General features: G+C 40.1%; 1 protein-coding gene across 1 annotated transcript in view; it reads left to right on the top strand.

The window, feature by feature from the left end:
- LOC149528643 (zinc finger (CCCH-type) family protein) overlaps window positions 1–17,931 on the top strand; it is a 91,354-nt gene that overhangs the window by 52,949 nt on the left and 20,474 nt on the right. Inside the window, exons 8-9 of the mRNA XM_089811227.1 lie at window positions 10,345–10,428; window positions 10,566–10,688. Of these exons, the coding sequence (XP_089667353.1) occupies window positions 10,345–10,428; window positions 10,566–10,688 (207 nt within the window). The remainder of the gene's footprint in view (window positions 1–10,344; window positions 10,429–10,565; window positions 10,689–17,931) is intronic.

Genomic DNA, 17,931 nt, shown 5'->3' with positions numbered 1-17,931 from the left:
GTTTAGTAATTGCCATATCAGAAAAATTAAATTACTTATATATGGTATTATTTTTACATGATATCTGCTCAAAACATTTATTGGTTAAAAATTTAAAATGCAAGGCTACACCAAGTTTCTGGGATGGGGATGAGGTGATGAGTCTCCGGGATATCCTATTTTGTTTTTGTCAATTTTTGGTCGGCTAAAGGATGGTTATGTAAATATAGGGAAAATTTGAATGTTCATATGAAAACATGGATAAAGCATGTATATATACACTATATTCATATGATATATACGTTAAAGAACCTTGACATATAATATTTGGTTTCATGAATCAGAATTCATTGTCAAACATTAATAATAAATATTCTTTAAAAAGTGACCCCACTAAACTTTTTGCATGTCATCATTCAACAGTTGTTCTGTCATATGCCTTTTGTTGGCAGAAAATGGTTAGGGCTATATTCTCTTATTCTGCTGCTGTATGCTTTCATTCCACAATTTTACACTTTGTCTTAGAGCTGTATGCTTTCGATTTACAGCTGTATGCAGTCATAGTTTTGTTCATTCTACATCTACAGCTGTATGCAGTTGCATGTTAGCCTATCTCGGAAAATAAATATAAGTACTCTTCTTTACAGTTGTATAGTTCCTTTCTATGGAGAGTTGTCACACTTCGATTCATGTTTTATGGTGGACTTGCCTGTACTACTTTTATATGCAGTCCAAAAGAATTCAATGTCAATACACACAAAGAATAGGTTTTTCTTTTTTCACCGACTCTTCAGAGGGCCGCCACAGATATTCGTACTTGGCCCACTGCTCTTCTGAGGCGGTTGCTGGGTCTAGGGCCTGCTGCTGGTTAGCTTAGGCTTCTGCTCTTCTTGGCTCGATTGGGATCTCGATTAACCGCTTCCCCCCTTTTCAGTTTTCCATGGTTGCTCCGGCTCACCTCCTTCCTTCTAGACAGGATTTGAATGGGCTTGTTAAGGCAGATATTTACAGATAGTACATTATCATGACTTAGACTAACCCCTTGAGGGTCTTCCGGCGAGGATGGCCTTTTACGCTGAGAACTACATGGATATTGAGGATGAGATTAATACCTCACTCGCTGTTGTACTCATGCCTTTTCATTTCTTTGAGGTCTTTTAGGGTGGGCTCGCACTGACTTCGTATTCAAACAGAACATCATATTGACAGGAAGGACAAGGTTTGCCACCTCCGCTCTCTTGGAGAGGTGGAGTCGGAGATGCATTTTGTTTTTGGTTGCCTTGTGTACTTTGAGATTAGGGGGAGATTCCACTGCTTGTTTAGGCAGTGTGGGAGCCTATCCTCTTTCTTTAGATATATGGACCAATGATGCCTTACACTCTATTTGCAGGAAGCCAAGTGACTCCACGTTCACATATTGAAGTCTTAGTGTTCTCCGAGACAAGTTTCTGATCAACTCATCACCTCCTTTTTGACTCCTGCGACTCTCCCTTGGGCAGCAAAGAGGTTGCTCGTTCTTCCCTCTGCTTCGTCGAGCCACATCAAATCCATGAGACTTTGTAGTGGGCACACTTGATAGCTCCATCCTGCCTCCAATGGTTCCTTGAGACCATTACTCGTCCTTGCCTCAGGCCTTATCCTTTGGTTCTGGTGTACTCTCTTGTGAGAAGTACTTAGGTTTTTCTTGTCTCTTGCTTGGTCTCCTTGTTCTCTGCTTTTTGCTTTTTACTTTTTACTTTCTTTTTTTGTTCTTTCTGTAGACACCATTTGGTGCTCCTACTGCTGGCTGCAGCCCTCTTGTACTCTTGTAAGTCCCTTAGATCTGTTTGTTGTCTCTTTTTGGACATTAATAAATTTATCTTATCTAATCTTATCTTAATTTAAGCGAGGTTTTTAAAATGGTTTCCTAGTTGGGGATGTTTGACTATTCCTAGGTTGGTGGGGAATGTCACGAATCTCCCCTAATGGTCCTAGACACAGACAGTCATCCTCAGTACTAGAATCACCAACAATCGCTCTAATCTTTTAATGGAAATTTTGAAGTTAATCTCCATGCTAATGTCTTATCTATTTCTTCCTTTATTCAATCATGAGATGAAAAGGTGCTTCCTTCCTCTATAAGTTTTGATGGAAGAGGTTTGCTGAGAATGAAGAGGAGTCTCATCTCAGATTGATGGGAACTAAAATGAGTCTCCTCTATAATCTATACTTAGGCTTATTTTTCCCCCTAGTTCAATTTCTATCATGATTTCCCACTTTTAGGCTTAGCCAAATTTCACAAATTTTTAGGCTTTTACCCAAACCAAACCTCTTGCACTTAGTTTGCTACCACCTAAGCCTACTCGCTGATAGAGGGGGCCCCATTTGCAATGGGATGATGATGTTGAAATCTCACAATAGGCTCGAGTAAAGACCACTCCCATACTTGTTGTCCATGTGAAGGTGTGATACCACCCGATGACACAACATGACATGGTGTGACTATTGCAATACCTTTGGATCCCTCTTCTTCATCCAAACCATCTCCCTCAATACTACTTGTCGCCTCCCCTTGACTCATCATATAGTAGTGTTTCCTCCATTGACCTCAAAGGGGTATCCTCTAACTCCTTTCTGCTGGTGGTGCCCTCCTCAATTGACTCAGTCTTAGTGTTTGATGCAATTATCTGGTGCCTATGCTTCCTATTGGGTTGAGCATCATTGCCAACTGCAAAAGTGTTCAAGTGCATTGAGGAAAATATGGGTAGTCAGGAAGCGTACACACGACTTTGGCTGCAATTGGCCATATTGGTCGGGAGGCATTTGCGTCTGCAAAACATCCACAAGAAAAGTCCAATAGTGTGATAAGATGAGATAAATTTATTAATGTCCAACAGGAGACTGCAAAAAGGGTCTAAGGGATTGAAAGCGTACAAGTAAGGAGACTAACAACAATAGGACTACCAAACGTTGTCCAGGAAAGAGTAGGACAAAAGTAAACAAGAAAGTAAAAGAGAAGCAAGAGCAAGAACAAGAACAAGAACACCACAAAGCAAGGACTATGGATCCTTCCTTGGTGTAAAGAAGTCAAGGACATAAGGGTAAGGCCCAAGGCAACCAAGAATCCGAGTGCATCTCTGAGTGCTCTTGGAGGGGTGATGTTGTCAAGTTAGCTGTTGCAAGGTCACATGGATTTGGAATGACCAATGGTAGAAGTGTTGACCGGAAGCTTCACACCCCAAGTAGGAGGTAGGGGTGAGAAGAAGGCAATGATAAGTTGATCCGAGGCTTAGCACTGGGGAAAAAGAAGCTGCAGAGTATGGTCACGGAGCTGCATGGTCTCCCGAAGGTAAAATGAGAGACATCTCTGATCCGTATAACTGAAGAAGGTGGAGATAAGATAAATTTATTAATGTCCAACAAGAGACCACGAAAAGGGTCTAAGGCACTGAAAGCGTACAAGCAAGGAGACTAACAACAACAAGACTACCAAACATTGTCTAGGAAAGAGTAGGAGAAAAGTAAACAAGAAAGCGAAAGAGAAGCAAGAGCAAGAACAAGAGCACCACAAGGCAAGGACTAGGGATCCTTCCTTGGTGTAAAGAAGTCCACAATAGAAGGGTAAGGCCCAGGGCAACCAAGAATCCTAGTGCATCTTTGAGTACTCTTGGAGGAGTTACGTTGTCAAGTTAGCCCACTACAAGGTCTCATGGATTTGGAATGACCGGTGGTAGAAGTATTGACTAGACACTTCACACCTCGAGCAAGAGGCAGGGGCGAGAAGAAGGCAATGATGAGCTGATCTGAGGCCTGGCAATTTGGAAAAAGAAGTTGCAAAATATGGTCACAGAGCTGCATGGTCTCCCGAAGGTAAAGCGCGAGATTGGTCATAGAGCTGCATGGTCTCTTTGATGGAACTATTTAGAGTCCTAAATACCATGCTAAAGAGAAAATCTTCAGATCTTACCCGCTACTTATATTCAAACAATATACTTCAAAACATTAAAACTCATAATCAAAAGAATGTTGCCATTAAAGAAGTCCATATCCTAAACCTTACTGGAGAAGTCATCAAAGGCAGTGATATATGAATTTGTGTAAGTATACAACTATTAAAAGACGATGTTATTAAAAGCTTTAGACAATAATAAACCCTAATTTATATCTTACACAAACAATTCACAGCTGAATCAATGGCAAGGAAGAATCAATAGGAAACAAAAGAAGAGGAAGAACATTTGTATGGAGGGATAAGGAGCTTAAATATGACTTTATAATGTAAATTCAATTATTTTAATTTAATAATAAAATAAAAGGCACTTTGTTTATTTAAAGGCATGGAGATTTGAACTGCAGTTGAATCGTCCTTCGTAATTATTTTAAATTTTTTTATAAATAATTTATGTCAGATAAGTGGACGAGGTCATCTAGGGCATTTTAAACTTGATCATCATAGATATTGTGAAATAATTTATTGTTTATGAATTTGTGTCCAGTCTATCTCCTTGACCATAGGAGTTAAAGCACAATCTAGACTAGTTTCGTGTATATATATTTGATTTGTTGCGTCTCGATCATTAAATTGTTTAAAGTTTATGTGCATAGAACATAATAAAGTTGTACATTATAATCTTCATCGTTGTTGACTCTACTGCTTGAATAAGTTAAAGCATTGGTTCATTGAAGTAGTGGATTTATATTTGAAGTCAAAAAATCTATAACTTCCTTCTTACAAACCTCAAACCCATTGTTAAAAACCTTATACCAAACATTCATTAAACTATCACATAATTCCATATTAATTGAGTTGAGGGCCTTTGCCAACCAAAGAACTATCCAAAGCTTAAATTCGCTTTAGAAAAACTTTGAACCAAGTGATCAAGTTCGAAGAGAAGGTCTACCCGCCTAGGTGTAGCAGAGCCTAAAGTGCAAGGGAATTCGGGTGATTCTCATTGGCCAGAATTGATTGTGAGATTTTGTCAGAGAAGTAGCACGCTCTTGGATTTCCAATCTGCGGTTTTGGGAACTAGCACTTCCGAAGGTAAGGCGCGAGACATCTCTAGTCTGTATAACTGAAGAAGATGGAGAGGGATCGACAATCTTTGAGTAAGCAGTAGTATCTCCCTCTGATCTCATAGTAGTGGGGCACCAAAAAAGGAAGTGGGTCTTAGTCTCTACCTCAATTAAGGTACACAGACGACAAATCTGGTCCTCCTTGTCAATGTGGTGATCATTTTTGGCTCTGAAGCATGTGAGGACCAACTCAAAAGGAATCCAAGGAGATACGCAGAGCATGGCTCCAGTGCAGTGACAAATAAGGCATGTAGAAAGTTTTGTGCTGCAATGTGAAAAACTCACGAATCCACTTTGATAGCACCAATGCCTAATCGTACACTGTGCCATTGCACAAACCATTCATCAAAACAAGCAGACTAAATGTAAGAGGTTTTTTTTTTGTTCGTCAGACATCTTCATGGTTGTTTTATTGATCTTTCGGCCCTATATCGAAATGTTGAACACCCAAGTCAATGTGCGGGCTGAAAATGAAATTGTGATTGTGCACCGTTGGCACTCAAAGACGAGTTCTTGACTATGTCTGTCGTATGTAGCAATCATGGCTTTGAGGGGTGTCTCGAACTCTTGAATGTGGACCACTAGCATTTGAATGGCCCAGTGCACCCGTCTGCATCAAAGGGCTTGTTTGATCAGGTGGTCATCCGCAGTCTCCTTCCACCATATATGACATTCAATGCTGCCCAAACCCTCAAATGTAATGGTGTTGATTATTAACTTTTCCTAATCATCCATCTGAGCCTGAACCTTGGGCTGTATTTTCCTCCCCTTTGTAGACTTTTCTATTTCCATTTTATCAACAACTCTTATTCTAGATGGTAGTGCTTGACCAATCTTCCCTTTGTCCATCACAACAGGTATGATTCTTGATCTTGATGCATTCCCATCTTGCAATAATTGGTTCCTTGATAACTGTTGTAATCATTTCTGCCAGTCTTGTTTCCGTTTTCCGGAGTCCATTAATTCTGTTGTCATATAAAGTTGATAATTACAATGTCGAGGACAAATAAAGATCAATATATGGACAATGTTGCTCGTATGGGCAATTTTGATTTCCAATTGTACAACAAGGCATTGCACACATCCGTATGGAAAAATGAACCTGATCTCCTTGAATGGCACTTGGTCCTCGTATTAATCTCTCCCTCCAATTGTACAACTACTTCACTCATACAACAACTTCACCCCACTCATACTATTCCTATCTCGCTATACTTGAATTTCTATTTGTCTCACCTTTGTACGACAGTGTTCGCATACAACTTCACTCTTACCATACGATAAGGTATGCATACGACTTCACTCTCACGATACAACACAATGAAAACATTCTATCCATATGGTGCCAACTCAGATCTCTAGCTATATAAATAATTCATTGACCACAGATGGTTACAATCCCCAAATGATCTTTTTATCTCTGTTAAGAGTCCCATAGTTGAAAATATCTGTGCTTTTTAGAAGATAGTGTGATATATCACACTATAGGAAGCTGAGCGATATAATCGCAATTAATATCTGTGCCACTACAATCATTATTTTGCCACGATATCAGCCTCTTAATCTCACCAAAGATCGCTTGATATGTCACACTATAGGAAGCTGAGCAATATAATCGCAATTAATATCTGTGCCACTACATTCATTATTGTGCCACGATATCAGCCTCTTAATCTCACCAAAAATGGTGTGATTTTCCTCATTATATCGCCGCTAAAGTCCAAAAAAAATTGAAGCTAAAATAATTGATGTTTTTAGGTTTCTGTTGTTTCTAGAAGTCGAACTTTTTAGTGATTTTGACTTCTTCTATTTTGTTCATTTTGGCTGCTCATTCTTGGCAGAACTGTGGTGATATCATTTTTGGCAGAGCTGAAGCGATATCATGTTTGGCCATCGTTTATGGTAGAGATGAAGCATTATTGTTTTTGGCGGATATCATTTTCTTGATTTATTGCAGATCTTTTTTGGCTGCTCCATTTTTTGGTTGCTTGTGGTTTATTGCAGATTGTTTCTGCCTGTTTTGTCATTTTTTCCATTTTGGTGTATATGTGTCTCTTTTTAAGATTATTTAAGAAATTATATATTCTTAAATGTTCGATTAAAGTGCCGAGTCTTTGGCAATTCTGAGATTTTGAATCTTTTTGGGTTGGCCGAGATATTGCCGAGACCGAGTTTTTCAACTATGGAACTTCAAACAATGCAGTTGATCTTGCATTTGTGTGCTTCCCCCCCTTGATTTTGGCATATGATATTTATAGGGCAGTAGAGTCTTTTTCTTTTGCGTGTTGTATAGTCTTTTCTTTTGGGTGTGGTATGGTTTTTAATGGCCATATGGTGTATTGTCCTTTTTTTTCAATTAACTACTTAAGTCAGCCAGTCCTATTTGGCCTTCTCACCTGAACCAAATTGTCCTATCTCGTTTTGTGCTATAGCTTCAATTTTGACCCATTCCCCTGTTCCCAGACTGGCGGATCATCCAAGGTTGAGAACCCAGACTGGTGGACCATCCAAGGTTGATAACCCAGACCAGCGGACCATCCAAGGTTGATAACTTTACTGCTCCATTTATCCTGACTTCCCAAATTTTATAAGGATCGAGCCATCAGACTTAGAATGTCCACATAAAACTTTTGTTCTTAACTGTGTGCATCTAATGTGTTTGCTATTATCGTGGTGGTTCAATTTTAACAAGTAGAAGATGGCTGTATGCCGATTCAGACCTTTCCCTCTCTCAATATAAGTGCGTGCTCGTCACTCTTTTTTACTATTGCATATTGTTTACAAATATTTTACTCATACAACCATGAACATGAGACCAGCACAAGCTCTTGCAAGCATTTAGTATGGAACCCTACAAGCTCTTTATGAGAAAACACACTAGAAATAACATTTGGAAGACAGAGTCACTACATAGAAATCCACATTATGTAGAAACCTTATCCACATTAGAAGGCAACCATGGAAGACCAAGAAGTCACAAATTAGAATCCCATGTTAGATTTCCCTATGTGGATTTGAACTCAAGTCTCCACATTGAGAATTCTGTGGATGAGGAACTCTCAAAAATCACCACCACCCAAAATACAGTCACCACTTGCAGACATAATGCATATATTGAGCACACCACTAAAGCAAAATGCCAAACAGGCAAAAAACAAGAGAAGGGATTAAGACCCAAGAAAACAAGACAGAAGAAACAGCTCAAGCATTGGTGACAGACATTCTCCTTCTATGTCTGAGAAGGCCCTCCATCACTGGTATTCTTCATCAATCATTTCTCAAGCTTCCAACTGAAGGTCTGCTTTTGAATAATGACCCTTTGTTTTCTTAAGAGTGCTAAATGGCAACAATCTCCCCGAGAGATTCCACTAGAACATTCCAACACATTCCACTCCGATGTAAGCGATTCTCCTCCTGCTGGGTCACATCAGCTTCCACAAGTTGCACTAGATTATACAATGAAATTGAAATTCGCAATCTACCTGCAATGACAGGAGAACCATTCTCTGTCCTATCCACATGAACTTTAGAACTCCTAGAAGATGCCTCTTGCTGACAAGGCAGGAGTCATTCATGATTCCTGCAAACAAAATCCTGTTCTGGAACCCATTTCTGTAACTTCACCAAGCCCCTCTCAAGCATCCACTAAGAAGAAAAACAGATTGAGCTCTGATGCTCAATCTGCTTGCACTTAAGATTCTCATGTGGAAAACCAAATAATCCACATATTGTAGCCAAGTAGCAAGAGAGGAATGGATGTCATAAAAGTCAGGAACTGGACATGAAATATCTACTTAGATGTTGGCAAAGCGACTGAGTGAGCCTTCTACGTCTAAATCAATTTTGACAAAGGCACCTATCTTCTTTGATAATAGCTGAATCATCTTCACTGATGTGCAGGCTAACATTATACTATCAAATTATATTCAAAAGTGGAACCTTTGAGAAAGAAATTTGATCAGGATCAAAGAAAGGGTGCCAGGGACATAATAACAAACTAGATCGCCCTTAAAACCATGGTGCATATCTCCATACAAAAGCTTGATCCTCTGCTGAATTGAAAATATGTAGAAAGAATCCTTAGAAAGGTAAAAGATATAAGCCATCTCGATTTCCAGCCAAGCAGATAACATCCTCTGAGAACTATGCAATTCAAGTAGTTATACTTATGCACCAATGACATCTTCACCACAGAATCTTCCAGGAGAGACAAATCAGTCAGAGAGGCTTCCATGTTAAGGGGGATATCACAAAAATAAAACCCAGCACCCTCACGAGGTACGACATTAGTGTCAGTATGAATCTTGCATTCCTTAAACACAGCCACAGAGGATTTCACCAAATTGGTGCTGGAGCTCTCCTTGTTTAGGATCTCAGCATGACAAACAGAATTCACCACAAGAATGGAAAGGGTTGCATACATGCAGGCTTGTAAATCAAGGTCTACAGCGGCAGTCTGCATCGCATTCACACCCGACCAGGATCATTTCGGAGGGGCCAATACCATGTCCACAGGACAGCAATTAATTAGATCTGGAATGTTAGATGGGGACAGAACAGGTTTACAAAAGGTTCATAAACATCTCAAGAACAGGGGGAACTACTAATATCTGTAGGCTTCCCTAAATAGATGTTGTCACAAGCTGCCTCCTTCCACATGGTGACACTGTTATCAGTAGACACTGTTATGACCCTTCCCACTGCTCCTTGAATCATAGCTTCTGCCCATGAATGCACTAATTCAAACAAAATTAGCATTAATAAACTTTGATGGGCTGATTACTTGATGAAGGTTGTGCTCAAGCCTTAAGACCTGATGGCCTGATTTCACAATTTATGAATTTGAAATATGTCAGTCTCAGATGCTATAGAAGCATGTTAACTATGAGATGCACTCAAGCTGGAGTAGTACTAGGATGGGTGACCTCCCGGGAAGTCCCGGTGCTTCACCTTTATGAGCATCACCTAGTTCCAATGAGTGCTGAGTGTTCTATTCATTGTCGTGTAAACCACTACTCACAAAACACAGGTCAATGGGTTTTACTCAAAAACTACACAGTTGAATCCTGATAGCAATATCATAATTACTTTAAAAAATAAATATTTAATTTATTTTTTATCTTTTACAAATATTATCACATTCTAGTCTTTATTTGATAGATATGCTAAAGAATGCTTTTGTGATTGAAAATAATATGCTGGAAATATGAGTGTTCCACTTTCCATATCTGGGATCCAGTGCTTAAAAGAACTATCATATAAATTTGTATATGTAAGGTAATCATGTGTTTAATACATAGCGTCTATTAACAGGTTCGAGACGGACGAGCCCCTATCCAGGTTTCTAACTCAGACAAGGAACAGCCTATTATTGCTGAGGTTATGCTTATTGTACAGGTATGTTAATTCATGAGTTTTTTGTAGTATGGATTGGACATGTTTTCTCATGTCTTTAACAGTAGTCTTTTATAGAGACTGAAAATGTTGCGCTATGAAGGTGATTATATTGTTGAGCTGAAATATTTCAATTACAGATTTGTTCAGCAGGTGTTGAGGACGAGTTAAAGTCAAGTGAAATCAAGAGAATGGCTCAAGAACTTACAGTTGCAGCAGCAACAGCTTCTCCACCACTTCCTCTTACTGCCCTCTTTGTGCAGGTCCTTTCCTTACATATTGATGAACTACTATTTTTTGAGAAAATGGCGTCAATCATGGTTATACTAACTCTACTACCATTTCTGTGCAGGTTTTAACTTTTTCCACTGACGCACTGTCACTTTAACAAGAAGAAAACATCAATAATAGCTCTTGCTTGTGGGATTAATAATTTTTTTAGATTTCAACATATTAAATTAAAAGATGGGAGAATCAAATTTATTATTTACTACAAGTTAATCAATGTGCTACAATTAATTGCTAAAAATGTTTTACTTATTTATTAACAGAAAAATTAAATGTGCACACTGGGAACAGATAAGCAATGACCCTCTTAGGGTAAAGATTTGCGACGGCTGGGAACAGTTAGGGAACTGCAAACTTTCCATGGCAAAAGCACATTCTTATTCACCGTTCTTTTAGTAACATGTGTAACTAAACATTTTCCAAGTGTGCATGGTGCTGTTTAGACGATTTCTGATTTTTGGAGACGTGATGGAGATTTTGACAACTGAGTTCTCAAGTTACAGTGGTATAGATATATCAACATATCTATCTATTTAGGCAGTGCAGCTTTAATCTGAAGGGTAGGAGCACACTTAGTCTAATTCAGGAGTTTCAAGTGTTGTCTTGTTGCACACAGATAAGATTAAAACGTCAGGAATGCCATGGCTAGAGAACATATTTGTTAAATGACTTAGGATTAGGTTTTAAGTACACATGTAAGAGTAGTTCAAACTTTTGATTACTTCTTGGCTAATAATCTTCTAGCAATGCTTGGTTTAGCTTGAATCATACACTGATGTCTGGATGCCCTTCCACAGTTTCTTATTAAAGATATACTATATTGAGTATAAAGTGTACACACTCCGAGTACAAATGCCTCAGGAACAAGAAATTGGTGTATTTGGATTTAAACTACACAACAAATAGCATTTCATGTTGTAGCTGGTCAAGAAGTCTTGTGAAATTAAGGGTATTTCTGAAAAAAGAGCTCATATCACGTATATCCAAATTCTAAATCCTGGTTGAGTTGTCAGGATGAATACAATTCAAATTGAAATACTCTTCTTAATTTATTTAGACATGAACTCTAGAGCTAGCCATCCTTCTTTTGTTATTTAATTGTTAATTCTGAAACTAATCTGTGTTTATCATGGCTCTTATGTGGATCTAGAAGAAGCTTATCATCATTGAATTGAGCTAGTGTCATTTCACTATTTCTAAACAATTTCTTTGAGATTACAAAATGCAGCATTCCATTGTATTTATACAAAACATAGACGATACAGATTTTCAAAACATTGCAGCTTCCCTGTTACATTATGTACTGAATCAAATCAATATATATAGATCAAGTCAAGTAAGCTGTGGATCAACAATTACATGTGATATAGCCCCTTTGCAGGGACTCTTTTCCAAATAATCACATGCTGAGAAGAATGCTCCACAAATGATCTTAGGCAGTAACACCTTGATTTGTCAGTTAATATGTTATTTTATTTTGTTGATTTTGACTATGTCTTGAAAATATGAATCTTAATAAGCTGAATTCTGTTTTACACTGTGTTAACCGTCTAACTACCCAGTTCATCTCCTGACGACTTACCAATTTACAAAATAGGAGATAATGAAGAAATTACATCAAAACAGAGACTAAGGGGGAGGTTGCGTCCCTGGAGTGTCTAGCAACTGACACAGCTCGTTGACCTGATCTGTCCGAATGCGTAAATCCTTTTGTGTCCTAGTGTTGACCTCCACTGCCTCCATCAGTAGAAATGCTGCCTACATAGTTTGTGCCCAAGCCTCTTATAACCGTTTTTCAGCCTTTTCTTTATCCTGTAAGAGCGCTGCTTGCTCTGTTGCCCATGCTGCCTGGTGGCTAGCCAATTGGATAACTAGCGACTCCCGAGCCTTTACCTCTACCTCGCTGGACCTCGCAGCTGCAACCCTCTCTGCTTCTCTATTTGCCTTTGCACGCCAATGAGCATAGTGGACGTCTTTATACATTGCTACTATCTCATGTGCAAGCTTCTCTATGATAGTGTTGCATGGTCCCAACTCGGGTTCTGTAGTCCAATCAGCCATCATCTCAGACGTTTCCATGGCTGGCCATCCTCTAGCCTCAAAGCAAGAGTGGAAACGCTTTGGACAGCCCCTCTAGATATAGGCTCAGATCAACCGCAACTCCCTTTTATGGGTCAAAGCATGTTGTCCAATAATTCGACCTCTCTTTAGCACAACCTCCATGGTCCTAATGTATGCCATGGTTCTCTCCTCATTCGACCCATAATTCATCCTGTCCTCAATATCGACATCCTGCTCTGTATCCATCTCTGTCTCCCTCTCTGCCCCTTCTATGACTGCCACGTCCACCTCTGGTGTAACCCCCTCATCTCTGGGGGCATCCTTGGACTGTGGTACTCTCGACTCTTGTGGCTCTAGAATGGAAGATACTCCTATCAATACCTCTCCCTTGTAATGTCCCCATTGGTTGCCAACATCAGAATTTCAAGGATTAGCCCAATATTAGATCCTTGGAGGCTAATGAGGCTTCTGAGGATTGATTCATCTCCAACATTTAGCAATTTATGGATTTGGCCTTTGTTCGATGTTAGTTGGACTCCATTCACCATACTATGTAAAGTAAGTCAGGGGTAATAGAGATGGACCCTTTCTATTTTTAGAAAGTGTATTTGGTCACATGGGGAATTATGAGGAGAGATTCCTATTTCAGACGGCATGGCAATTAGAGAAGTATTTCAAGAGATATTAAAGTTCAAGTGACTTAAGTGATTTATTTAAATATTTTAATGTTATAAAGTTACTTAAGTGACTAAAAGACAAAATTGGCTTTTAATCCGACATTGCCTAGTTGTTTGTGTCTTCCTTCATATCGAGGTTATAAAAGTGTGGAGCTACATTGGGATTGAGACTAGGAATATATGTTAAACTTATAAAATTGAATTTGGTTGTTTTAATGTGGTTGGACACTCTTGAGGACGAAACTCATTGAGAGAAAAAAGAGGAGTTGGACGTAGCCCACACAACTCATGAAAAATTGTATCTCAGAATTCAAGTGTAGAGATTTGAACTCAGAATCAAAGACGTTGGCTCTCAGAAGTAAGTAATCTACAATGCCTACATTGGAAGATGATTACTATAATTGTGTAAAAGCCGCAGATTTAATAGTATCATGCAATTACATTGAATTGGAGTAAGGAAAGTATTACACCCGAGTATATTGGAAGCATTCAGGAGGTCACGTGTTTCAAGTAGATCACAAGAGATAGTGAATGTTTTAAAAGACAATAGGGAGGAGACAAGTATAAGGCAGCCCTGTTGAGAGTGGTGAAAGTGAGTTAACAACACGGTAACAAGAAAAGCAATGGCAACATAGTTTTGGACTCACCATCTAAACCAACGTGCATGCAAGCTAATGACAGGAATAACAAGTAGTGGACAGGACTCCATGACAAGGCAGATAGTTTTGGGGCCACTGGTGTTACTATAGCTCTCCCACCACAACGAGCAGTCGCTGGAGGAAGAAGGAACCAAAACATTAATCGAGTAGTAGCTATACTCTCCTCACAGAAAACACCAGTTCCAGGATAGAGTACATTGAGAAGCAAGCCAGTTTACTAGGCAGCTACTTTATATAGGTTCTTCCATTTTCATGTTTGCGTTTTATAATATTGTTTTAGCATTTTGGAAACAAAAATAAAGTGCATGAACTCATTTAGTGCTCATTTCTTCATAATCCGAGATAGTCAAAGCATTGTTTGTGCCTGCTGTATGTGAAGGCTAATGTAAATACAGTATTGATATTTTCGGAACTTGTTACATTGTATGCAAACTTCGTAAACATATTCTTATATATTTTGGAGTGAATCATTCTCAGTAGCATTAGAACTTAATATTAGGGTTACATGCCAACTGTATGACAAAATACCCCAAGTGGAGATTTAATTATTTTTGATCATTACATCCGCGCCTCGAGGACTGGATGGAGGGGTCAACATCTACAGGGGTGAGTCGGAACTGCCGTCTTAGGAAGACACTGGCTCGGTCCATCACTTCAACACACTCGTCCTCTGGTTGTGCTGGCTGGGCCACACTCATGGGTTCGGCCAACAGGGATGAAGCTATAGTGACAACAATCTCTCTGCCAATCACGTCTAGTCGAACTTGAGACCAGAGCTCTGGTGCTTGGTGCATCTCCATGAGCCCTATCGTTGGAACTGTCGCTACTAGATCTGGGGCAACTAAATCCATTGGGACGTCCACGATTGGAGTTCCCTCAGGGGTGGCTCATTGACAACCTCCATCTAAGCCAATAGATCTATGGTCTCCACCATGGCCGTGGGTGGAGTCATAACAATGGGCGCATGCCTCTGGCCAAATGGAGGAATAAGCGGCATGGGGATGGTGGCTATCAAGTGCGTGGGAGTCAGCAACTGAGGAGGAATGCAAAGTGTCTTAGGTGGGGACCTTGCATCTGCCTCATTGTTCCTGACCTCTGCCGAAGTACTATCTCCCTCTGAATTGGTTCCACCACTCTTCGTGGTATCCTCCCATCTGCTATCAGTGTCACCATAGGCATCTAAGCCTTGCATTATCTTCTTCTAGCCAACCATCGTGCCACTTGTGTCCAAATGCCTCCAGTAGAATACTGGGGGTTCTCCTGCCGCCAATCTTCCACTTGGTGGAACTTCAAACTCATCCACTGGGATTTGGAGTGTTGCTTCAAGAAACAACTGATAGCATGGTGCGACATATAGAATGTGCAATGTTGTAGTGTCATGAATTTTTCCATTCTATTAGTGAGGATGGTTGCTCAATCATGTACCATACCATTCATAATGCCATTCATGAAGGTAATCTGTGGTAGGGCGATATTTAAAGCCCTACTTGCCCCAGTTAACTTGTTCTTTATCACGTCCGCGATACATTGCTAATGGCCTTCCCGAATGAAGTCGCACCGCAATCCTCGACTCTTAGTACTCTTTATGACGGACTCAAACTCCTCTGACGTGAGGTCGCGTCCCACCAACTTCACCCAGTACTCCTTTCGTTCTTGTGGAAGTTTGTGGTTCGTAGTTACCACTTTGCGGCCTCCTTGGCCAGGAATGCCAAGAACCCTAGTGAAGTCGCGGGCTTTGAATGAGATTGTGAGACGATGCTTCTGGTATGCGAGTGTACTTGTTCTGCTATGTCTGTTGTATGTTTCGATCATAGCTCTTAATATTGTCTCAAACAGGCATATGGAAAACACCGGAAGTTGGATCACCCAATGTACTTGTGCACAGATCAGTATTTGTTTGACGAGGTCTGTGTTAGCCATTTCTTGCCACCATCTGCGACATTCATTACCATTCAACCCTTCAAACTGTACTGTGAGATGAGAAATGTCAGTCTTCTGTACGGATGGTTGCACTTTAGGACGCACCTTCTGCTTTTTGCTACTTGATGCTCTTGGCTTTGCAACTCGGACTCTTGAGGTCAATACTCTCGCATTCTTGTCCATCTTGGCACTATTCTCCTTCAACTGATCCTTATACTGTTTCGTTTGCCTTACAGATTGCATACTCCAACTGATTAACAATTTCTTGTTTTGTCCTGTACAACAAGACTGTTAAGTTGTCTGTCGAGATGTTGCTCTCCGTTGTTGCGTCTTCGTAGCTATGGCTTTTTATTTCTCTACAACTATGTCTCTCTACTTTTCCATGGTACGTCTTCTTCAGCTCCATCGACCTGTTTTTGATATTCACATTTTGAGTATTTTCTATCACTCTCTTGTGAGGTAAATTTTCTTCACACTTCATGGCACTTCTTTCTTCAGTGCCTGCGACACCCTTTTTCTTCCTAGCACCCAGGACACCCTTATTCTTTCCAGAACCCGTGGCCTTAGCCTATTCTTTTCTCCTCTCTCGGCCCTTGCAGAATGCTTTATTCATTTTTTTCCTTTCCTGCGGTATATTCTAGGACGAAGGTGGTTTTTATTTCTCCTCTCCATGGCCACATTGTGTTCGCGGTTGCTCTTTTTTTTTGACTTCGTAAATCTAATTTCTGGCAAGTATTACCCCTTACCTCGCCTTCTTGCCATTCGTGATAGATCTTTAGCTTTGATCCATTAATGGCATCAGGAATTTCTTGTCCATCCAAGGTCCATAATTTTATAGAACTATTATCACCAACTTCTCTAATTTTATATGGTCCAAGCCATTTGACCTTGAATTTCTCCTGTTTTATCTCATTGCGGCCATTGTACTGAAGCACCAGTTGGCCTGGTTGGAAACTCCTCCTTTTCAAATGTTTATTGTGCCATGCCTTGCGACGAGTTTGCGTCACCTCTGTCGCCCATTGTGTCGTTAATCTTCATTCATCCAAGTTGTTTAGTCGATATAGGTGCTCTCATAGACTTTCCACATCTGCGATTCTATTTTCAATTGCAGTCCGGAGGCTCGGGACCATGAATTCAGCTACTACCACAACCTCTTGCTCAAACATTAACTAGAATGGCGTCTGTCTAGTTGTGACTTTGAACGTTGTGCACTAGGCCCATAGTGCCGAAGACAACTTTTCCTCCTAGTCTTCTTGTTGGAGTCCACATGATTTATATATGATAGCTATGAGGATTTTGTTTGTCGCTTCTGCCTGGCCATTGGCTCTAGGCACCAAAGGTATGCGGTGAAAGCACATCTTTGGCGAGACCCCTTTTAAATCCTTATAAGTCTAGGCAAATACATCTTAATACTCACGAAGATTTTAAATACTGTGGCCTTCAGTACGGGGTTCTAGTTGTCTTCGACAAGTATGTTCCTTGGGTTTTTCGTATCGCCCGAATTGGTGGCCTCCATGGACAGCTCTTTGTATCTAATGGATTTCCCTTCAAAGCGATGGGCGGGACTGTCGTTGATCTCTGCGTTGCCTTCTTTATATCCCACAAACTCTGGTGGGAATACTTCCTCCCCTTCAGGTTCCTTGATGCCAAGCATGTAAGAATGGAAGAGCTCATAGTCTTCCATTTGCCAATGGAAAAGTCTAGTCATTACTAGTCTCATCTCTTGAACATTCCTCCAATCACAATGCCTTTGTCATTTGGGTCCATGCAGCCTCTTCCCTCATCCATTTGATGTTCCCTGTTTGACTCGGACTCCGATGATGATGCCATTTCTTCACTTACTATGTTCGGAGGTCAATGGCGAACTTCTGCCCTCTGCTTTTCATAGACAAAATGTTCTT

This window comes from Cupressus sempervirens, chromosome 11 (genome assembly GCF_028749045.1).
Source record: "Cupressus sempervirens isolate cs-2001-9-10 chromosome 11, ASM2874904v1, whole genome shotgun sequence".
NCBI lineage: Eukaryota > Viridiplantae > Streptophyta > Pinopsida > Cupressales > Cupressaceae > Cupressus > Cupressus sempervirens.
This window is presented reverse-complemented; position numbering and strand designations above follow the sequence as displayed.